Source organism: Syngnathus typhle, linkage group LG13 (genome assembly GCF_033458585.1).
Source record: "Syngnathus typhle isolate RoL2023-S1 ecotype Sweden linkage group LG13, RoL_Styp_1.0, whole genome shotgun sequence".
Classification (NCBI taxonomy): Eukaryota; Metazoa; Chordata; class Actinopteri; order Syngnathiformes; family Syngnathidae; genus Syngnathus; species Syngnathus typhle.
The window spans coordinates 11,363,273-11,387,283 of NC_083750.1; the positions used below are offsets into that span (position 1 = coordinate 11,363,273).

General features: G+C 41.7%; 1 protein-coding gene across 1 annotated transcript in view; it reads left to right on the forward strand.

Moving 5' to 3' along the window:
* clstn2a (calsyntenin 2a) overlaps window positions 1-24,011 on the forward strand; it is a 54,056-nt gene that overhangs the window by 1,342 nt on the left and 28,703 nt on the right. Inside the window, exon 2 of the mRNA XM_061295521.1 lies at window positions 21,015-21,137. Within this exon, the coding sequence (XP_061151505.1) occupies window positions 21,015-21,137 (123 nt within the window). The remainder of the gene's footprint in view (window positions 1-21,014; window positions 21,138-24,011) is intronic.

Genomic DNA, 24,011 nt, shown 5'->3' on the forward strand with positions numbered 1-24,011 from the left:
ACTGGAAATTATGGCATTTTTTTTTCTTCTTTTTCATTCGTTTTAGTTGTCATGAAAAAATGGGGGAAAAAAATGAACCAAATAGTGATTATATTATTTATGAATTGTCTTAAAACATTGTTATATGTACCCCCACTAGTCTAAAAACAGCATTTTGGTTATTATTGCATTCATAAAAATGAATTAAGCAGCAAAATCTGCACTTTTTTTCCCCCCCTATCCATTTTGTCACTCGCAGTCAACTGAAAATGACATCACAGTTGCCGACCAATCGTAGCTCACCTCATTTCCAATTTTGGTCATGTGACGTTCAATCGTTACTTGAGGCCACTGTGATGTCATTTTGGCCGACATATTGATCCCCTGTACGCGGACTTAATTCTGTCTGAACTAAAAATCGCCCCTCGTTTGCTGAAGCCAGAGGGCAGCCATCTTATGTTGCCGCTGTTACCGAAACATGCATGTAGCGCTCAGTCGTCCGACTACACCACACACTGACATTTTTGCCGCAGAGACAAAAAAATATGTTAAAAAAAATGTTGAAAATACACTTAGGCCACTATTTCATGAAGGAGACGATATGCATCTGCAGATGTGTCGTAGCGATCCATTCCCCGACGTGAAGGCCGCATTATTCAGCCTGTTATGAATTGACCGTCTAGCTTTCACCCCGTGTGACTCGGTAAATAAATACACGTTCCCAAAGATGTGTTGCTGTAAACACAAATCATTTTCCCCTTTAAAGATGAAGATGTCAAGGCCACATTGTTCCGCGTGCGTTCCGTACGAGTGTCGCTGCCACCGCCTTCGGCGACTCGACAAGCTCAGCGGAATAATGTTTACATGAGACAAAGACTTTCACAAGCAGGAGAACATGAATGCAAAGGTAGGGGGGGGGGGGGTTGTACGCTGTGAAGGGAAGAATAAAGGGAAGGAAAGCAATTGAAACCAGATCAGATTTATGGGCATCTTTTCAACAGAGTCATCTCGCTGCTTTATCCCCGCTGGAACGTAAATCCAGACGGTGACACGAAGCGTAGACGCATCACTCAGGTGCTTTGGTCGGACAGGCTGTGCTTGGGAGTTGCTCTGCCCTACTTTGAAGCTTTTTTTTTTTTCGTCTTTCCAGTCCTTCACTCCCCTCGTGTCTTCTCTCATCCCTTTCACTTTGTTTCTCCCCTCACTCTTTACTGATCTGCTCCGCTGAGCTGATGCCATTCAGAGGGCAAAATTGTCATCGAGAAAGAAAACGTTTCGTCAGCCTCGCCGTGTTCTTCGGGCTTGGATGGCCTTCCTTTTGATTTCCAGACATGCCGCTCACAAGGTCTTTTCTTCCACAGCCCCGGTTCAATTTCAAAGATTTATGGACTTAAGTGAGACGTATAAATGACAAGGCGTGCCCCTCTCTGCCTGCCTTTGCCTTCTCACGAATTTGTCCCAAGGTTCCCGAATCGTTCCATTTTTTTATTTTAAAAATATATAGTTTTTCGGGCGGCTCGGTGGCGCACTTGGGTAGCACGTCCGCCTCACAGTTAGGAGGGTGCGGGTTCGATTCCACCTCCGGCCCTCCCTGTGTGGAGTTTGCATGTTCTCCCCGGGCCCGCGTGGGTTTTCTCCGGGCACTCCGGTTTCCTCCCACATCCCAAAAACATGCTTGGTAGGCCGATTGAGCACTCCAAATTGTCCCTAGGTGTGAGTGTGAGTGCAAATGGTTGTTTGTCTCTGTGTGCCCTGCGATTGGCTGGCAACCGGTTCAGGGTGTCCCCCGCCTACTGCCCGATGACGGCTGGGATAGGCTCCAGCACGCCTGCGACCCCAGTGGGGATTAAGCGGTACAGAAAATGGATGGATGGATGGATAGTTTTTCGTCACTTGCTCAAATTTGGTTTATGTAACGAGACAATGAAAGTCAGTTTTTTTTTCTTTACGTTGATTTTTAGGTTTCATGTCAATCAAATGCTAAATGTAACGCTAACATCGGGCACATTGTGTAGAATTAAATATAAACTCATCCTTGCTTTTGAAATTGCGCATATTAACGTACACGAATCCATCGCAACACTCGCCGACTTGTGTCGAAACATTTGCATTCACAAATGCGTGTCGCACTATTGCAAACGAGTGTGTATGCAAATCCAACCCCTAATTAGGATGTTAATTAACCCGCAAGGCTAATTAGAAGATGCCTGATGAGGTGGAAAATGGAGGAGTGAAATATAAGGAGTCACCACAGCATAACGCTCTGTTTGTTCGCTATTAAGCGGAAATATTTTGGAATGGTGTGCGGGTTGTTGCTCGATGCCACATTGACACCAGCTGCGTCACGGAATGAGCCGCGTCTGCATGACTGAGTCGCTGAGGGTTGATTAGGACGCAATTTGGGCGCAGTAGAGTTCTCTCTATTAATTCGTGGCTGATTCATGTATAAAAAAAAAAAAGTCAAATATCGGAAAGCAAAAGTCTGAACAGAGGCCAAGCGTGCTTACTTCAAGGTATTTGTTTACTATAAAACTAGCAGATAAGCTAAAAAGGAGTTTGATCAAATCAAAGTCCTGAGCCTTGAAGCTTTCTGTTCCTGCAGTGAAAAAAAATTTCCTTTCTTTGTGCTCAATGATGACTATTTTCAATCTTATCTGGCCGTTTGTAATAGGCGAAAGAATTCAATTGTGAGAAAAAAACAAGTGTGACTTCTTGTCAAACAGACAATTATTGGCAGTTTGGCTGCCTTGCTCAGGGTCACCTCAATCTTTTGATCAGTAGTTGGATTCTTCTATATGCGGCTGTGGATTTTTTTTCTCGCCGGTAACTGTTCATAGGCGGTAATAAAAATAAAAAAGCTGAAAGGTTATCGCAATTTGGCAGGTAGACCCCGTAAAGCGCTTCCCAGTTTTTATTGCCGCTTGGTTTCTTCTGGAAGACTTTTCCTATTCTCCTTTTATTCCAATTGTAATTCCAGTCCAGGCGCATAAGCCTTGGAAAATGTGTTTTTAGAAGATCCACAGAAGCCCCGAAATCTCTTTTCATGTTACTCTGAACTGAGTCATCTGTATTTTTGTTGTCCTGTTGGCTTTTGTAGTCGGTCCAAAGCAGCAGTCAAAGGCTTTGAACTGGCTTTCTATTTTGTCTTCTCGGCCTTCCCATAGAAACGGCGACCAAGAGCAAATTTGTTTTTGTGAGATTTGATGCCCGGGAATGTTTTACAAGCGCGGCTTTGTGGGAAGCTTTCAGGGAAGGGAGGTGAGGTGATGTCACCAGTCAAGCAAATACAAATCCCAAAACACAAATCCAGTTGTCAATGTGTATCTGGTCATCACGTGTGGTTTTGTTCTCACTTTAGCAACACACACACACACACACACCTGGGTGCCTGCAGCGGTCGCATTTGAAGCGCAGGGAAAAAAAAGATTAGAGCAGCCAGGAAAAATGAAAGCACGTCCTCCACAAGGAGGCCTCTAATTTCTTCGGAGTCATCAGTCAAAAAGAGTTATCTCTGTTTTCCCCACTTTCTTCTCTCCATCACCTCAATGACTCTGATCTTGTGGCAGCCGCGTAGCGGATGAGCAAATATTTGAGACGCTCAGGTCACTCGGGTTGTCGTTGGGTCGTCGTTTTGCGGACGCTGTGCGCCTCTGATTAGTTTGTGCTTCCTCTTCTGCTACTCGCACTTTATTATCGCAGTCAAAAGAGTAAATAAATGTAGCGACTCCAACTCCCGGGGCAAGTCCCCCCCCATCGAGTCATTGTCGTAACAGATTGCTTTTAATTTTTACTTACTCTGGTGCAATGACATTTTTTTTTGGTATCATATTAGTCACGGTCCACAGCTTTGGCTATTAGATCTCTGTCAGCAGAAAAGGCAACGGCTGTTTTTTTGCAGATTCAGCATTGCTTTCGGTGCCAATAATGGAGGCTCACCCTGGCTTTTCCAGCTCGTTATTGCGAATCAATGGAAAGTGAAACATCATTTACGTCCGAGTCGAGCGCACAATTGGTGAAGTTATCATGTGATTGACTGAAAGGATGGCGATTGCTTTGGGAGCCAGATTATTTTCCTTATCTTTCCCAGAATTCTGGTTTTCAACCATTTTTTTAGCTCGACTAAAATAGCCTCAGCATTTGCATGTTGCTTCAACGTGTTTTAAAAAAAATATTATTTTAAGATGCACATTGTTGGCAGAAACCAACCAAATCACACAAAATCAATTTTCCTGTCTCTTAATCTGTGTTTACCAATCTATTGGTTCTCTGTTGCCTTTGGCCCCGGCACCTGCTTTCTTCCCGAGTTCCCTCCTGCACAATTACACTCAGCCAGCCACCTACCCACCCACACGGATTCCGCTAAGGAGCTCCTCGGCTTCTGTAATAAAGCCGCTGTCCTTCCCAGTAATGGGGATCAGCCGCGGGTGAAGTGTGCCAAGACGGCTCCTCGGCAAAAGATCAGTGGCCGCTGTGGCCAACCTACTTATTTTGTTAACCTCCCTCGACCTTGATCTGCTCTCATCTCGTTACGCTTGGACCGCTCGTCGTCGCAATGCTCAAAGAGTGAAAAGTGATACATTATTTAAAGAGCTTCAGTTTAGACCTCCCGAGCAGCGTGTCTTTATTTAGATAGTTGTCTCGAGGAGAACACTGGGGAGAAAATGCTGGTAATTGTTTAGGAGGCATGAATCTTTTCTATGCTGAAGCCATCAAAGTAAAAATAAATACTAGCTGGAATAGTTTGTGTAAAATTTCCATGTTGCTTCCTTAATCCATGTTTTTGAGGAAAGCACACTGGCAACGCTGGAGTTGGGCATTAATCCCGCTTTGGAATTACGCTTCACTGAAGTGTGATGGGCCTTTCCCCATACACAACATCACAACTCCTCCCTGCACCAGATTAAAATGTCTTGGCAATTCTCTGCAACTATGGTTTATCATGCACCCTTCAGTCCAACTTCCTTTAGTACCTGCCCTGAATCTGCAAGGGTGGGGGTGGGGGGGGGGCAAGGACGAACCACAGAGAGAGAAGAATCATCATCATATCTGGGTCGAGGACAGGACAGTGTGGACTGAGATAAGAAAAGAATAAAACAAATATTTGTGGTGTGGTGATGTTTCTATTGCATTGCCACTCATTGCCTGGCGATGGGAGCAGCCGGTGGTCCAAAGCCATTTATCATGATTATGTGCCGGTAGGCAGGAAATGTCACAGTAGGCAGGTCTGGGCACACCTGAGGTGGAAGCTGACGCTATTTCCAAGCTGCCAGCCTCACATTTACATGCCACAGTCAACAAATTTACAATAGAAGTCATGACGGGAAAAATGAAACAGTGTTTGAATTTACGGAAATATACCAAGTTGTGTAGAATTACCGTAATTTTCGGGCTATAAGTCGCACCGGAGTATAAGTCGCACCAGTCATAAAATGCCCAAAAAAGTGAAAAAAAAAAACATATATATGTATATAAGACGCTCCTGAGTATAAGTCGGCCCCCCCCCCAAACTATGAAAAAAAAAAGCGCGACTTATAGTCCGAAAATTACGGTAATAGTAGACAAATGGATTAGGAAACGCAACACGGTCAAAATAGCAAGTGTTGAAATGGCTCAAACGGGATTTAAATCATTTGTCGGCCATTTTGCGCATTAGCTGTTATCAGCACAATCATCAGCGAAACTGTTTACTTCATATACTATTCGAAAAAGTCAATTCACCACACCTTCTTGAAACCATCTACACAGCATTTTGTTTTCCTTGAGGGATGTTTGTATTTATTTTTAGTCCCAAGAGCCGCCCGCGGGTTATATTTGTCATGATGTTGGCTTCTCATTAAAGCGGACTTAAATGACAGCTGTCACTTTGTATCTCCATCTGTTTTTCTTTCACCTCCAGCGATTCTTTCTCTTGACTTGAGTGTCATTTTGACCTCGTTCAGCTTACTTGTACCGTTTCGTAATGAATGTTTTGGAGGTGTACGCTCATCGGAATCAACCGCTAGTGTTGTGTGTGTGTGCTGCTCGACTGCACAGTGTGGTGCTTGAGAGTTCTAAATGATTAATAATTCCCCGCTGTGGTGCGTCTGTCAAGACTGGAGCTCAAACCAGTGTCACTACTTATTGCTGTCACTGAATGAAAATTGTAAGACTGGGTTGTCAGTCCCGGAGTTTTGCCACAAACCAGCAGTTTTTTTTTTTAACACTGAATCTTTTTTGTACCGTAATTTTCTGACTATAAGTCGCGTTTTTTTCATAGTTTGGGTGGGGGGGGGGACTTATACTCAGGAGCGACTTATATACATATATGTTTTTTTTTCACTTTTTTGGGCATTTTATGGCTGGTGCGACTTATATTCCGAAAATTACGGTACATATTTCAGCTTATGATTAAAGATTGACGTATTTTCATCAGCCGCTATTGCCAAGAATCACCATAACGGCTCCGTTGAATAAGGGAGGCTTACTCATTTGCGATTGACTCATTCAGTGCCATGGACGGTTAGAGACGTCAAAGAGGGTTGGCAGTGAATGAGTCAACATGCTCGACGACACTATCGCGTCCCCTCGTTAAAACTCCGCTCCTCCCCTCGTTTCCTAAATGTGTGACGTTTTCAAGGAGCTCCTTGAACATGTTGCGCAACAACATTCATTTGAGCCGAGTAGACTTTCTGTCTTCATTAAAATTTAAATCGTTTTCCCTCGGAAACCAGTGCTCCATTTTTACTTTCACTGAGCTATGCAGCTTTACTTGTACACACCTTCCCTATCTAGGCCAATGCCTCCCCCGGCCACGGCGTTACGAAAAGAACCAAATTACACAGATCAGTCACATCAGTGGTTTGAATGCCCATAGTTTGACCCACAAACGGAACTAAATCGGTATCGGTCTGCATTAGTAAACATTATGGATGAGAACATTTCTCACACGATTTTCTTTCTCAATCAAAAAGGTCAGACGACGGAAGCCATTCTTCAGAGCAATAAGCACCCCCCTCCCCTCCTTTCTTGCTATTTTCAACCTTACTTATGAATCTATTTTTATTAGCTCTAATGAAATTTGCCCGCTCTCCCTATTGCATTAGCTTCCATCGCTCTCCGCCTAGAAGATGACTCGGGGCCCTCGATAGAGCCTTATCACACTGCAGCCAAGACTGGGACAATTATTCAGCCATTAGACCAACTCGGAAGTCTGATGAGCTTCATGGCCAGACAATCGGCCTATAAATAAGCTCCACCACTTGATGCAAAACCTTTGACAGAGCACATACAAGAGCCCTTTGGAGTTGTATTTTAGGTGACACATTTCCCCTGTCCTTTGTAAAACAATTCTCTCTTCATATTGGACTGGGTTAATAATCTTTTTAGTAGAGCCGAGGAGTCATGTGATATATTTGTGTCGCTGGCATTGTAAAGCCGCCAGCGCATACGGCTGCAGCCTCTCCGTCTTTGAAAACAAAGCCGAGTTGTTTCCATGTTACCTTTTCAGAAGAATCCTTTTAACTACATCCCCGAAGAGAGAAAAAGAGATTTATTCATCTTGGAGAGAAATTTACCCTTGCCGCCGTCTCCGCAATGTAAACAAACTTTCGCACGATAATAATTATGAAACGTGGTCTTTGTAGTCTTTTCTGAAAGAAAAAAAAAACAGTTAAAGTTTAAGTTAAAGTGTTTGTCAGGATAAAGGTCCTGACGCAGGAGCAAAAATTTGCTGTTCAGCAATTATCCAATAAATAGATTACCGTATTTTCCGGACTATAAGGCGCACCTAAAAACCTAAAATTTTCTCAAAAGCCGACAGTGCGCCTTATAGTCCGGTGCGTCTTATATATGGACCAAATTCCTAAATTTAAACTGGCCCGAAGCGTTGTGTCATGAAATCAAACATGAGTGGCCCGCTGAAGACAATGAATCATGAATCAAAAAGACTATGGATCATTGTTTTGTGATTATAAAGTAATTTGTTGCATCTGAAGTTGAAATAAAAAAGATAAAATGGAGAATGATTTGATTTGGATTAAAAATCTGACACGATGCATTAATGGTGCGCCTTATAGTCCGGTGCGCCTCATATAAGGACAAAGTTTTAAAATGGGCCATTCATTGAAGGTGCGCCTTATAGTCCGGAAAATACGGTAATTCTTTAAAAAAAAGGCTTCAAGCTTTATTTATTTATTTATTTTCCAGTGTATTAAATCCCAAAATAATCTATTTTGTTCAAATGCGCAGCCATACAGGATACACATGTACATTGAGTACATTTGTGCAGTATACATTTTTTTTTAAAGTCAAGCCAACTAGCTTCACCACACCAATTTGGAATTCAGTTGCAATTTATCAGGAGATGCTCATCCTCCCAACGGAATGCTCTGCCGGCCGGGGCTGAACAGAGCCCATTTACGCAGTAGGTGAATATGAATGTGCACACACTTGAATCGATTTCCAGTCGGTTACTGCTGGCCAAGTGTTTGATCAAATCAATCTTTTTCATGGTTTTGCCAAAGACAATGAACACTACCCGATGAGAAGCCGATGTTGATCTTCTGCATTTCGAGCCATTAATGCAGAAAGACACATGCTGAATACAAGGATCAATAAACAGCAGACACATCATAGCAGCTAGATGAAACACATTGGGTATTACCCTATTGTACGCACTATAAGGCGCACCTAAAAACCTCCAATTTTTCTCAAAAGCCGACAGCGTGCCTTATAATCAGGTGCGCCTTATATATGGACCAATATTGAGCCACTACAGCAGGCGTGTCCAAAGTCCGGCCCGCGGGCCAAATGTATATATCTTATATATGGACAAAGTTTTAAAATGGGCCATTCATTGAAGGTGCGCCTTATAATCCGGTGCGCCTTATAGTGCGGAAAATACGGTAAATGGCCCAAACTGTTGAGACTCAGGATTCTGTGCATTTGTTTCCTGAATTGCCGAGCCACTATTTCAATTTGAAATGATTACTGCGATTAGTATCAATAGCCCCTTAAACTTTCCACGAGATGATCAATGCAAATTGGCGGTAAAACGGCACGTTTTGGTCCCACGGCTTTGCTAACAAAAAAAACGAGAACTGCCACAGAGATTCATTCGGCTGATATTTAACCTTAAAGGCAAACTAACTTCTAGTGGAGCTGCTCCTTCACGTTCCGCCCGTATGACATCTCGGAGGCATTCAATTAGGATGGCTTCCTTCCGAGTGCCTCCCTTTGGAAATGTCAAACTCAGACTCAGGCTTGTCTGAGTAGAATGGAATAGCTCTGCAGGGGGTCCATATTTGCCCGGGAACACTTGATGACCCCGTAAGAGTCGCTGGAGGAGTGAGACCTGTATTATATTAGCTCAGCCACTTGCTAGGTAAGGGGCAGAAAATGAATGCATGGACCGGGGGAGCTTTGCTTAGTTGATATGCCGAGGCGGTTCCAAAATGTGCCCATTGGCAAACATCCTGTTAAAAGCCAGCCAACATAGTCAGAAGTGCTTCTGTGTTTGAAGCTCCAGATGCATAAGATGCGTCCAGGGACACATTCGACCACCACGGTTCGCTCACAAAACCCGAAAAGTCCAAAATCCTGCAGTCACATAGTCAAATTAAAAAAGACCTTCGGAATATCCACGGCAGAGTTTGTTGGTAGATAATTACGTACTAAAAACCGACGATGTGGCGGTATTATTGAGCGGAACAAAAGCATGGATGGGAACCATTGGAGTGACGGACAAAGTGACCAAGTGATAGCAAAGCAAACACAAAGACTGAGAGATGTTTGGCTGCGGCTATAGAAAACAGGCCACTTGGGAAATGGGGAAAGGAAATTCAATTTGATGGTAATCTGATGTACACATTCTACTGTTTGTGAGTTAAATTAGATTTTGGATCGGTTTGCTTTAGCCCCTGCCTGCCCCTTACACTATTAGGGGGGGAGATTTCTCTCCAAAGATCTATGGTTGTGTCTGATTGAAGAATCATGCTGAGGCAATAATGGACAGATGGTAATCTATCAAACAGACAACAAAATATATGATGTCTTCTCCTGTCACCTTATTTTTCCTTCAATTTGTGTAAGATTTGTTTCTTGGACTGACTTGGGTAAAGTTTGGAAAATCAACCTACCGTATTTTCCGGGCTATAAGGCGCACCGGACTATAAGGCGCACCATTAATGCATCATGTCAGATTTTTAATCCAAATCAAATCATTCTCTATTTTATTTTATTTTTTATTTCAACTTCAGATGCAACAAATTACTTTGTAATCACAAAATAACGATCCATAGTCTTTTTGATTCATGATTCATAGTCTTCAGCGGGCCACTTATGATTGATTTCATGACGCAATGCTTTGGGAAAGTTTAAATTTTGGAATTTGGTCCATATATAAGGCGCACCGTCGGCTTTTGAGAAAATTTGAGGTTTTTAGGTGCGCCTTATAGTCCGGAAAATACGGTATTGTGTCTGTTTAGGTTTAGAAGCAACACATATTGGAACACAATTGGTGGAGCAATGCAGGTAGACAAATAAAATGAATGCATTAGTTGAGCTTTAGGTAATAAGGTACAGTGTGCTACTTTCAGGCCTCACACAAAAAAGAAAAATAGATGCATTTAAGGCTTCAATCTGAGCTTTTGTTTAAAATTTTAATAAGTAGATCTATTGAAAGCTCAGGTCAAGTTTTTTGATTTTTTATGAATTGCAAAGTATGAGTCAGCCTTTTGAAAGCCTGGTGTTTTTCCATTTCTCTGTGCAATGAACTTTGACAAGCCTTCAACAGCTCTTGCTGATTTGAGTGGTGGAACAGGTGCCGTCTTGTTGGACCAGAACAAATCTGGATAGAACTACTGAAGCGGACAGAAATTTCCACTTCATAAATTGCTTTTGGGAAAAAAAAAAAAAAAAAAAGAGGACCTTGCTTCATTTCTGGTGATTAATACGGTGAAAATCTTCCACATCCTTCTTAACTCAATCAGTGCCATTGATGTCAATTTGTAACTGAACAATTGAATACTTCCAATTTTATGGGAACAGTTTCAAAAATCAAATGTTCCTAATGTGCCCTGTATTCTTGTTTTTGGACCCAAATTAATCAATTCATGAAACCAGGTAGGAAAAAAAACAACTTGCGGTCTTGTTAGCAACACAAACCCCGCTCTCCACGGTCAGTTTTATTTCTACCCCAAACGACTCGGCGATAGCTAAAAGTCGATACTTTGGATGTAAATTGAACATTCCAAGTTTTCCGGTCTTTTGCCAAGCCTGACTGGACTGGAAAATACTGTTTAAAGCCTGAGGCTGGCTGCAAGGGTAGCGAGGACAAATCACCCAGTGCAAACCTCATCCGTGTAGCCTGCTCACAGCTCCCTGTCCAAATTCTAATCAGGAGCCAAACGGCAGGGAAAATGTATTGGGTGGAGAACAGGTGGAGCATGGGAGGTGCCAGCCAAAAGGGTTTGAACCGGAAATAATGACAATTACCGTTTGATCTCATCACACTGGCATCCTCCTCCGAGCCGCTTTACGCTGGGTGGTCTCCCTCTAACGGAATGGATCACATTGGACCACCTAAGTCGGTTTCTAATGAAGCTAATTCCTTCTCTTTCCCTCATCAGCTTCTGATTTTTTTTTTTTTTTTACTTTGGGCTCTCTTCCATTCTGGCTGAAGGCTATTTATTTCATTTGGTGTCGTGCGTGATGGCGCATGATTAAAGATAGACTCATTTATTTTTCTTTCTCGGATATGCTGGACTATGTATTCTACGACTGATCAAATAGAAGAGAAATATCTTAAGTGTTCCTCATCGAGATTCACCCTGGACTAATGTAAACGTATCATTGCTGGGTAATGAGTCCAGACGCCATGCTGCGTCGTTGGGACTAGAAAAATGATAACGACGCTTGAGTATTGGAGTGGGCTGAAAGTGGTGGATGAGTGCAAGAATGAGGGCCTTGTTAAAATGATGGGACGAGGAGACATAAAAATTTAATTGACTCTCCAACTTTAGGGGAGCGTAAAAGTATCATCAAATAAAATCCAGTGAAGAATAGTCAGTTCTGTGATGTTTGTCTTCTCCTCTCAATATATTTAATAACGATCGTTTCAGAACCACTTGTAAATTTCACTGTCAAGAACATGACTTAACTCTTGCTTGCCCTCCAGCGTTACGCAAGCTGCTCATGTTAACGTGCTAACGTCTCGGTTTCTTTTAATTCCTTGCCGCTGGGAATTGTTACCCGTCTTCCAAGGTTGTCACTCTGAGCAGTTAATCGACGCGGGAAACCATCCAGCCATCGAATTCGACAATCAAATCTAGCAATCGCTGTGTAAATGTGTCACGGGACCACCTGTCTGTGACTGACATCGTCGCTAACATTTTTTCCAAATGTTTTCTCAGAGACTGGAATCTCGGTCCGATTATCAAACGCCAATATTGTGCTGTAAGCTAAAATGGCGTCTTAAATAAGACTGGAAACAAAAATTGAACGTATGCCTGTCTCTTTAAAAGGCCTGAATGAGAACGTAGAGTTGGCTAGCTGCTAAATTGCGAAACAGTTAGCCACTCTGTGTTGAGCGTCAATTGGTCATCTAAAAAATATGTCGACTGTATTTTTGTTCCGGTTTGATGTCTCCCTTGCAATTGACCTGATTAAAATCCTGACTCATTGTCCCGTTTGTGTGTGTGTGTGTATAAAGGAGTGATCTTTAAAGTTGACTAGTGCTGAAGTCTCCACACACCTAATTATGTTAATAGGGCAAGCATTTTCTGCTATGCGATACGTGTACTTTAGACACGGTAATGTCCCTCTTGGGTGGCTTATGTTTGAAAAGCGATGAAACATTCCCTGAACGGAGGCCTGCTTTAGGCAATGTTACGAATTGTAATTCCCATTATGTTTTCCTTCACATGGTCAAGTCAGTCCCATCAGAAGGAGCTGCTCATCCTAATGCAATCTACCTCGCCTTGGAGACCGTGTAGCCCGAGGCAGAGATAATCAGCTTCCGTGAAGCTACCAACATTTTTTTTGAAAAGGTCCTCCGGGTTCAACTTGGCTTGTACTCTTTGTTTTGTTTTCCTTTTTAGGGTTTTTGGCACTTTCCAAAATGGCGGTCTCAAAACACCTTTTTACAAAGTTCATAAAAAATAAGTGTAGTCTAGGGAAAAAGGTTGGTTCAAGGTTGTTACTGACCTTGACTGTTTATTATTTTATTGGTGACTTGAAACAAAAGTTAAATTTAAACCATGACCGTGCTTGTAATGCAAATCTATTATTTATTATTATCATTATCATCATTATTATCCATCCATCCATTTTCCAAACCGCTTATCCCTTTACTATTATTATTATTATTATTATTACAATAATCAAATCATTGGCTGGATGAGGGTTTTTTCCGATCCACCTAATTGTTTCTGATGTGAGAGTTGCCATTGGATAGGAGTAATTTGTCTTTGCTCGGTGTATTTGGCATTATGAGTAATGGTACTTTCCGACTTTTCTGCTCCCTTGATTACTTTGACCCCCACCTTTCCTCCCTCCCATGTACCCATTTATTCTAGTCGTGTATTCTTTCAAAAGCAATATGAGCAAGTTTGACAAAGTCACATGGACAATGTGTGTCCAAAGCACAAGGCTGCAGAGATTGTAGAAATTTAATGTGGAGATAGCGATTGTAAAAATAAACACTAACGTTCAATTCAAAATTTCATAAGGGAAATTAGAATGGATGTTACGGTAGTTATAAACTTTCCGACAATTGCCCGGTGAATAGAACATTTCTCGCTCAAGGGCGGCTTGGATCGTCTCACCTATTGAGGAAAAGCACGCTAGAAAATGGATGGCTGCTTGAATCCAATCTGTTAGGATTGTCGCCATGCTTAGTTGGTAGCTGGTAAGATGCTGGTCATGTCCACTTGTCGTGCTACTCCGAATTAGATGAATGCTTCTGTGTGAAGCCTGATTAGTGTTAGTGACAGCTCATAGATCTTTCGGTAGCCCTTTCTCAACCTTGCCTTTCCAGTCATCCAACCGGGAAATGCACCTTTGAATCTTTTTTTTTTTTTTTTTCTACCTAGAGACATGCTGCTCAGTTTCTGTGCAAATAAAATAAAAACTTGTTTATATTTTTTGTAAATCAACCACCACCAAAGCAAATGACTGAATTATCCATGACTATTAAAATACAATATTTTCGTTGTCTCTAATATCTTTTTTTATAATATTTTTTGTGAAACCTTTCTATGCATATAAGTGGAAGTTTCAAAGGATTTCCACTTCATTGACTCACAAATAAGCCTTCAAGTGTGGAGGCCGATCTTCAACCCTTCATAAAGAACTTTCATTGAACATTGTGAGCATTTCCAGTTAGCGAGTAAAGACCTTAGATTTAAGAGGTGCATCAATCCAAGCCATGTTTATTGCGCTGCTCTGCTTAATTTAACATTTCCAATCACTTCATATGCTAATTCACTATCAAGATGAAGCCCAGGCTGAAACTAGATGTAACTATTTGGCAAATTGAAGAAGAATTCAAATTTTCAAGGCAAATACATACAACATTCAAGAGGAAATAGGAGCACGATAATGTTGCCCTTGATTTGCTATCTCTTTGATTCCATCCACTCACATTGACTAGGATGATATAAAATAAAATTATACATGCTTGGTTTTCGAAGCAAAACACCTCCGCAGCTAAGCAGGCTGCATACATAAATGCAGACGAGCAGATGCCGTCCGTACACGCTCCACATTTGTGCCGCGTTTGGCATGTGACTATGTTGAAGGCGCGACAGCCTCCATGCTGTTGCTCCGGTTTATCTTCACCTGTCAGACATCCTCTTCGTCACTTTCACGGGCTGCTGGGAATTCCACACGCATCCACACACACACACACACACACTCCAAACATGCATTCATAGTTGGTAGTAGCAAGTTGCCCAAGGCTGTTGCTCAAATGTGACTGTCTAAGGCTTAGACTCGAAGCAACAAGCATTTTTTATTTTTTTTTTTAGTTCTGCCAGTCAATAGTTGGCCGCTGCTTGCTAACAGGCTCCTGCGCGGTGGTTTGGATACAACCTCGGGCTATGCGGATCACGCAGCTGTGAGTCGGATGGGCTAATCTTCAATAAACATGCATCAAGACGTACTTTCTTATTACAATGAAGTCGAATTGTAAAAATAGGCCTGGGTTTGAACATATAGGACACAGGTGTCAAACTTAAGGCCCGGGGGCCAGATACGGCCCGCCACGTCATTTGATGTGGCCCGCGAACACAAACTGTGCATCAAGTTCGTGTGTCGTTACTAGAATCGCAAATTCTCTTCACTCTTTTTTTAATTTGTTCAATATTTGACCAGTTTTTACTCGTTTGATTTGAAAACAGGTTATTTGTCAAGTTTGTTTTGTAGCTTTGACTGGATATAATATGAGGTGCTCATACATTTATTTGGGTTGACAGTCTAATGGCCCTTTGAAAGAAGCTCTGACTACAATGCGGCCCGCCAAAAGAATGAGTTTGACACCCCTGAAGATAGAAATGCCTTTGTAATAGGAGCCTATCCCCAGTCTCATGTGTGTGTGTGTGTGTGTGTCTCTCAAGCTGCGGGGGAGAAAACAGTCAATTCCAACTCAGAAGATGTGTTGTAAATGGCTCAAAGTTAATCAAGTGCGCATTCATTTTTCCCAAGCTTGTATCACGCTGAGTGTATTAAATGGAAGCATTGATTGCTTCTTCAGCGATGCACGCCGCTAACAACATTTTTGTCACACCGGCGACTTCCATTTAGACGCTAACAAATGCCTCTTACCAACATATCTCTATACTAAGAAAGATAAAGTTGCGCATTTCATGTTTCATTTTCAGAATGGGAGATTAGCGTTGGATAAATGTGACAATGCGCTCTTTTAAGAGAGTCTCGGTAGAACCAAAAGAGCAATCGGAAAGCGTCGACCTCTGCCAAGACTTGACACCTGCAAAATAAATACAGACTCCCCTCTCGGAGAGTCTCTCAGTCTGCAGAAGTCCCTCAGAATTTGTTACTAGTTGACACACGGGAATAGTTTTGAATTGTGCGAAAATGACATATGCTTGAATAGCCTAAAGAGTTTCATAACCAAATCAAGAAAGGACTGCAATGTAATAAGATCCCACAGAAGCACAACAAATTGCATCCTGATCTGATGAGATTTGTAAAATGTGTTTCTGACAATGCACTTTTAGAAGTAATCATATTAGGATGAAACTGGGTTTCGTATTACAACTTCTGGTGTGGCAAACGCACATTATTTTATAATTTTATCAGCTCAGAACAGAATTGGAATTTCTGATTCCTCCCTAATCTACATCTATATAGACCATTAGGAATTTCAGGAGATTTCCTGTGAGTGGTTTTCAATAAGGGGTGTGCTCACTTTTGATGCTAGGAGTTTAGCCATTTGGATATGGCTATGTGGTCGATAGTAAGTTTCACTATTCTATAAAGCTGTTCTAAAAAGATTCTTTTTTTCCTGACAATTTTTTTACCCTACAGTTCCACCTGTTTCCCATAGGGAACATAAAATGAATTTTTATCAGAATTTTCTGAAGGATTTTTGGGGTTTATAAAAAAGATATTGTGGACACCCTGAAATATCCTTGGGCCCCTCTCCCAAGTCAAAAGAGATAGTGACAAGTCATTCAAGTGGAACAGTTTCTAATTCTACGCGGTCACACACACAGCATGCATGTCAGCTCCTCTCATTGCCAGCTACTCTCAGTTCATGGAGATCACCCCTGCCGCCATCTTCATTTCTGTCCCATTCTCTGATCTCGCTTTATCGTCATTTCCCTTCGCTGCACTTTCACTTCGCTTCTTTGCCGTCATCCTTTTGTGTGGCTGTTTTGCAGAGCTACTGTAGCTTGTCCATTATGTAATATAAGCAAATGCCGAGGGCGCTGTGGCCTTCAGGGAGAGGACAAAAGGAGAAAAAAATATGCATATTGAAAAAGTTCATGCACATTTATATGTAAAGCAATAGTCAATTATTTTTTGGTTGAAATGATAATACGATCCCGATCATTTAGCACACTGTATTGTTTAGCGATTAGCCCAGGGGTGGGCAAACTTTTGGACTCGCGGGCCGAACTGGGTTCTAAATTTGGACCGGAGGGCCGGACAAGGAGCAGATGGACGTAGGCGTTGTGTGAAGTCATATAAGCGACCTGTAAAGGTCATTGCATAAAAGATCTTGGCCTTTAGTAGGTAGTAAAGCATGGATATTCCAAACAATTTTTTTGAAAACAAATGCATTTATTAACAGCATTAAAAAAATAGTAATAATTCACTAAAAAACTGCTATCAGTGATTCTCATAAAATACGACACTGTTATTATGAATAACAATCTCCATCACTTCAGTGCCTGCAGGTCAGATTAATGAAAGATGTTTATCTTATGAGATCACATCAAACGGCAAATATTCTGACCAAATATATCATCTTGAAGAATCGGTGAAAGCATACATCCAAATAAAGTAATCAAAACAGCAACACGGTGAGGGGTATCTGAAAATCAGAGCAGAGTTTTAACTCGCAAACACCTGGTAACAGAGGTGAGGAAACGGGAAACACCTCCTTAAAGTAAGCCTTGAGAACTTTACAGGTTAAGATTAGTCGCAAATAGGTGGTGCATCAATGTCCTTGAGCATCCTGCATTGTTTGAAAATGAGAATGGTCGCTAGTTTCAATCCCTGCTATGTGTACAAATCATATTCAAAATGCATTTTTTTACAATAAACTTGAGAGCCTCCCGTTCATTTTCAGTGGGAACAGTGTTGTTGGTCTCCCTTTTTTGCTAGTGCGTCATAGTCTGGAGTAAAATTTGTTGTGGCAATTCTTAGGCGAGATCCGAGGTGTTGGTCCGTTTACCTTGATCTGTGACGGGTTGATGTTGATGTGGCTGAACGTCACGTCGCGTACGTCGAGCCAAATCGTCCACTCTTTTTTAACATTCGGCACTCACTTCTTTTTTTCGGGCCACTCATTTTAATGGAAGGATTCCAGGGGAAGGTTTGTGAGTGGCTTTAGCGCAAAACTGCATCTGAAAGCTCAGCGCGCGAATTATAAGAATGCTGTCGTCAAAGCTCACGCTCTAAATTCGGGACTGATACGAATAGAGCGAGAGTGCGCCAAGTCCGTACTACTGAGTACGTACACGCACTTGTGAGTGTGCACCGAGCTTTCTGACACGGCTTCCGGTAGTAAATGCGCAGGCGAGCGCTTCGCCATCTACTGGGAAAACGCAGTCATTGCAGGCAAAATGACCAAAAAAAAAAAGTTTAATAATACAATTTGTTCAGGGTTGGCGGGCCGGATTAAACGGTCCCGTGGGCCGGATGTGGCCCGCGGGCCGTAGTTTGCCCACCCCTGGATTAGCCTCAGCAATCGATAAATACAGTTTGGTTTTTTTTTTTTCTGTAGCCATGTGACACGGAGGGGTCGAGATCATTCGTGAAGGTTAAACTTACTCAATGTATACGTCGACCTAATCCACACTTATTTGTTGTGTACATCTACGGCTGGTAGAAAAATATGCCGAAGCTGCAAAAAATGTGTCATAACGCCCATGTAAGTTAGATTTTTTTCCCAATTCTCGCTTTTGGATGTTGTTTTCCGCCCCCACGTTGTTGACTTTTTCCTGTAGCTGCCTAACCCCCCTCAGCCTTTTGTCTTCCAATAATTCTGCTGACTGGGCACATTCACCACAACGGGTTTGCGCGCTGTATATCCTACCCATCAAAATGCTCTGGAAAATTGGAAAATAATTATCTTTCCACGTGGGTGGCTTCTTGACTTGTGACGGGACAAGATCAGAGTAATAGCCTTTTAAGTTCATTGTTTCCAAATAACAACACAAAATTTAAAAAAAAAAAAAAAAAAAAAAAGGACATCCTATAAATCTCAACGGCAAACGACAGGAAGCGTCCTCAGAGAGCGTGTGGGAAGAATTAACGTCCTGAGAATGAGCCACCGGCAGTTTCTAACCAAGGACTTCATGCGGCAGTCAATATGCGTAATTAAGCATCTTACACTTCAGCGTTGAGACTTTAAAAGTCACCGTTGATGCTCTCGGTATTGATGTAATGTCGGCTCTGAATGGATAATGTATTGCTGTGGTTGGTAATATTATTATTTATTATTATTATTATCCATCCATCTTCAATTATTATTATTATGCAGGTACAGTTAAGCCTGATTATAACAAGTGATAGGGAAAATAAATGGATGGATGGAAAAGTTTCGACGTCATATCTCCTATTTTTCCATTTTGGGAAGGAGTAGCAACACACTTGGGGTTAACAGACGGAAATATTCTAGTTTGCCTCAGGGGTGAATTTGACACATCCTGAATTGAAGTAGCAGAATGGCTCCAATGACTGGGACAAGACAGGCCAGCCTTTTGTTTATGGATTCCTGTTACTTCTTCTTTTCATGATAGATTTGAAGCAGGCCTGGTGGAGTCCATTTTCAACTGTCCCAGTAAGTAAATTAGACCTCCATAATGGACACGGACGGCGGCGCTGTGACGAGCGCAGATGTTCTGTCCGGCTTTGTTTGCCGTCAGACGCTTTTATAAAGTCAAAAGCGAGAACGTCAAGGACAAACACCTTTGCGTGCATGGATGATGACTCTGAAGTCTTGACGTTATGCAAGATGTATTTCAAATCCTCTTTTCAATCGAGATTAGAATATCAACGCTCACTTTTTTTTTTGTGAGGAATGCAAAACAGAACGCAGAACCCACGAAACAATTGCACACTTGAGATTAACACTGTATTTTTTTTTTTAGGCTGCTATGTACTTATTGGATTGGGCAGATGGAAAGTGGGAGGGACTTTAATCCACACTGTCAGTAATTATTTGTGATGTGATCAGCGCTAATCTCCAGCTCATCTGCTGTACTTAAAGTCGTGTGGTGTGCACAGGGCTTTACTTTCTTCTCCACACCCAAAGCGAGAACTCGGATTAAAAGGATCCGATGAGAGAATATTCATTGACTTTGAGTCTCACGCGTGAGCTACAAGGTTTTTCACTTGCGAGAAAACATCTTGTGAAGGTTTTATTAACATAATAGATGGCGCTGCTGTCTGGTCTGTGCTGGATTTCCTCAAATAGTGGCCGGGGGGCATTTATTTACTCAACTGGCCGATGTCGGTTTTACGAAGGAGTGTTTCTAAAGTACGAGGCGCCATCTCTGAACTAATTAAGACGTGCTGTTCATGTGAGTGGAGGTCATATGTGAAGGAATGCTCTGTGTTATTTGTATGACCTTACTCAAATCTCACTGATAATGTGATGTTTTCAAGTGGCGGCAAATATACAATTACATGAAATATTAGCAAAAATTAGGATTTAATGCTTTCTATGATGCATTTTTTTGTATTTTATTTTTTTTCCACGACCCCATGTTTAATAAATGATGACTAATACTTTTGCCATTTGAGATATTGAGCATTTTATTCTGTGGTTGGAAAAGTAGGATATTGTTTTTTTCTGTGGCAGTGTTAGTCAAAAGATATTTTTTTGGTGATGTCTCATATTATTTTTTGTATTTTTTTGTATTTTTTTTTTCTTACACTACTCCATATTTAATAAATAAAGACTAATATTTTTGCCGTTTGAGATATTGAGCATTCTATTCTGTGGTTGGAAAAGTAGGATATTGTTTTTTTTATGTGACAGTTTTAGTCAAAAGAAATCTGTTAAAAAAAAAAAAAAACGGACTTGTTTTGTGTTTGACTGTTTCCGCTATCACCCAGATCAATAACAAAGATGGAACCGTAGCGATTTTTTTTTTTCCATCTTCCATTCCCTCCAACTGCCTCATATCAAAATCTTTTGAATTCACTCAGGACGTCCAGATGACATGATGTGCAGTGGAAAGAAACTTGTGAATTACAAAAACAATCTTTGCAAGCCTTGCTTTAAATTGAAATGTGCATTCAAGTAAAACATTAAACAGGAACAGCAAGATTAATATCTTTTTTCTTTCTCTCTTCCACAGTCAACAAGCACAAACCGTGGATAGAAGCTTCTTACCACGGCGTGATCACGGAAAACATGGGTACTGTGCTTCTGGACCCTCCGCTTGTTGCTCTTGACAAGGATGCACCAATTCCCTACGCAGGTAGCTACACACACATGAATATTAGAATAATTTTTCCGCCTGGCAACGTGACAGAGCTCGAATGAGTTGACATGTAACGATGACAGAAGAACATAATTATGAAGCTCATCTGCCGACGAGGCTTTCAGATGTTGATTGGGTTGTCTTATAAGAGGCAGCCATGCGATTATTGCAGAGCTGACAGTGACTGGAACGAGACGGCGAGCGGCCCGTTATAATTTGATAAATTATTCGCAGACTCCAAGGCAAACAAAGAGCCTTTCTGGCAGCGAGCACTTAACTGCTCATTATGGACAAATGGTTTCTATTAATCCCGACGCTGGCAACCATGAAAAATGGATATTCAACTTTATATTTGTTGGGGTTTTTTTTGGAACGCCAATGACCTTGATGAGTGTGAGAAATTCCCCTCGCGAGCCAATAAAGTCAAACTTACAGTAACATTAGACGAGACAGCTTAAGTTAGCGACTGAATAGCAAATGAGAAGCCAATAGGGTTGAAAAGGTGAAGAAAGCAGCAGACAAGAGGTAAACGAGCTTTGATTTGATTTTTTTTTGCCCCCCCCGCCCCTCGCCTCCACGATTAACACTTTGTTTGGCGAATCGCAAAAGGTCAACTCTGGTGAGCTATTTTGCCCGAGAGGAGTTGCTGCAGCTCTGTGCCATCGTTGTTGACTGACTATATTTCTTTCCCTCAATGTGCGCTAACTGAAAGTCTCACAATAGCTACCAAGGAGACTTGAGAAAAATGCTGGAGCTCCTTCACAATTTATCTTCTTTAAACAATTGCCTACAGCTATGCTAACACTCGGGGCTTTTCTCCTCATGGATTCACTGTCTGGCTATGCTTTTATTCCAGGGTGGAGGGGGCGGTCCCCCCCCCCCCCCTCCAGCTGCGGCAGTGCATAGTTTTGACCCACTAATAACATGTTTAACTACCGTATTTTCCGGACTATAAGGCGCACCTAAAAACCTTTTCTCAAAAGCCAACAGTGCGTCTTATTGAAATCAATTATAAGTGGCCCGCTAAAGACTACGAATCATGAATAAATAAATAAAGTAATTTCTTGCGTCTGAAGTGGAAATAAAAAAGATAAAATGGAGAATTATTTGATTTGAATTAAAACTCTGACATCCATTAATGGTGCGCCTTATAGTCCGGTGCGCCTTTTATAAGGACAAAGTTTTAAAATGGGCCATTCATTGAAGGTGCACCTTATAGTCCGGAAAATACGGTATCGGATTTTGAATTTCCGCGGCACTTGGTGTCAATCCTGGTTTTAGTTTTACTGCAGAGGTGTGTGGCCTGTCCTTCTGCTTCCTCATTAATTGCATGGAAGCAAGTGACAACAGCAGTTACCAACTTGCCATCTCTCAGCCTTCTGTCAGCGCAACCTTTCTTTTGTGCGTCCAATCCACACCCTCCGCACTTTTCTTTCTTTCTTCTCATTGCTTTTTGACTCATGTCTTGTCCTTCCCTCCCCTGCGGCATCACATTTCATTGAAGCTCCCCACAGTGGCCTCCCCCTTTAAACATGATGTGTCGGGATAAATTGGAATTGCTCCGTGATGCCCGGGCCCCTCCATACCTTTTGAGCAAAAGGTGTGAGGATCGAGCAAGCCTTCTCAATCAAATTAGTATGAGGGATGGTTGCAGTGGACTCGAGGTTACCATGAAGCAAATAGTCCGTTTCCTTTTGCCCATTCTTTATCTCGGGAGCGCAGTCAACAGCCATAGATTCTCCCCATTCATCATGGTACCAGAATAGCCTGCCGGTGTGCACGACAGTATTTCCTCTGCAGAGCGAGGGAATGGAACTGATGCAGCTGGAGAGAAACAAGAGCGCGTTGGGGAGGAAAATGTGGAATAGACAGATGGATAACGAAATTGTGTGAGCATCATCACAAAAGGAAAAAAAAACACGGACAGGCATTCCCATGCATAGAATGCAATTTTCTGGGCCAGTCCCCATTTTTCTTTTTGGCCCGCATCAAAACTGTTACCCAGTGTATCAAAGTGTTTTTTAGGAAATGCATTCCTGTAAATTGTGTGGTTTTTTAATGCTAATGAAAAATAACAGTCCATATAAAAAGTCTACACACCCCTTTACAGATGCTGAGTTTTTGCAATCAAACATGACACCAAGATAAATCATTTAAAAAAATTTGGGGCTATTTATGTGATCTATAAACTCAATGGAAGGTTGTTGTTGTTTTTTTTATGTTTTTGAATGAGCGGCACTTTAAATGGTGGCAGGTGTGTGCTGAATCATGAGTTTGAAGGGAATCGGCTCATTCGGAACACAACCGCAGCCGAGTTACAAGATGATGTGCTCACTTTAGTTTTTTTATTCCCCCATCTCCCTCTCAAAGATGAAAAACAGAAATTGCAATGTGCGGGGTTATCATTTAAATGCTTGACATTTTCTAATGAAGCCAGCAAAATTCATACTTGAATTAAGCCATGTGATTTTTTAACCACCGTAATTAAGATTTTGCCTTTTCCTTTTTGCAGTTGGTCTATTAAAAGAAATCAAGTGTCTCATCTCGTTGTGACTTTTCATTGCTCCCAAAACTGAAAGGGCAAATGTGTTATAAAAAAATACACGTTATGGATATTTGTAGATAAAGATAAAAACCACCTTTTTATCGACTCCAAAATTGGATTTGATTCCCTCAACGAACAGTGTCTGATTGTGTCTATGCTTTCAAAATCTACAGAAAACTCTGTAGTATTGCTCATTGATCGCTTTGACAGACAACAGCAAAAAGAAAGACTTGCTCTAGTCTCGGAAAAATAGGCGGCCCGGAGTAATCGATCGGAAAACACTACGCGCGGCGCAGGTGAATTCACTACCGCTGAAAGACGAGAGC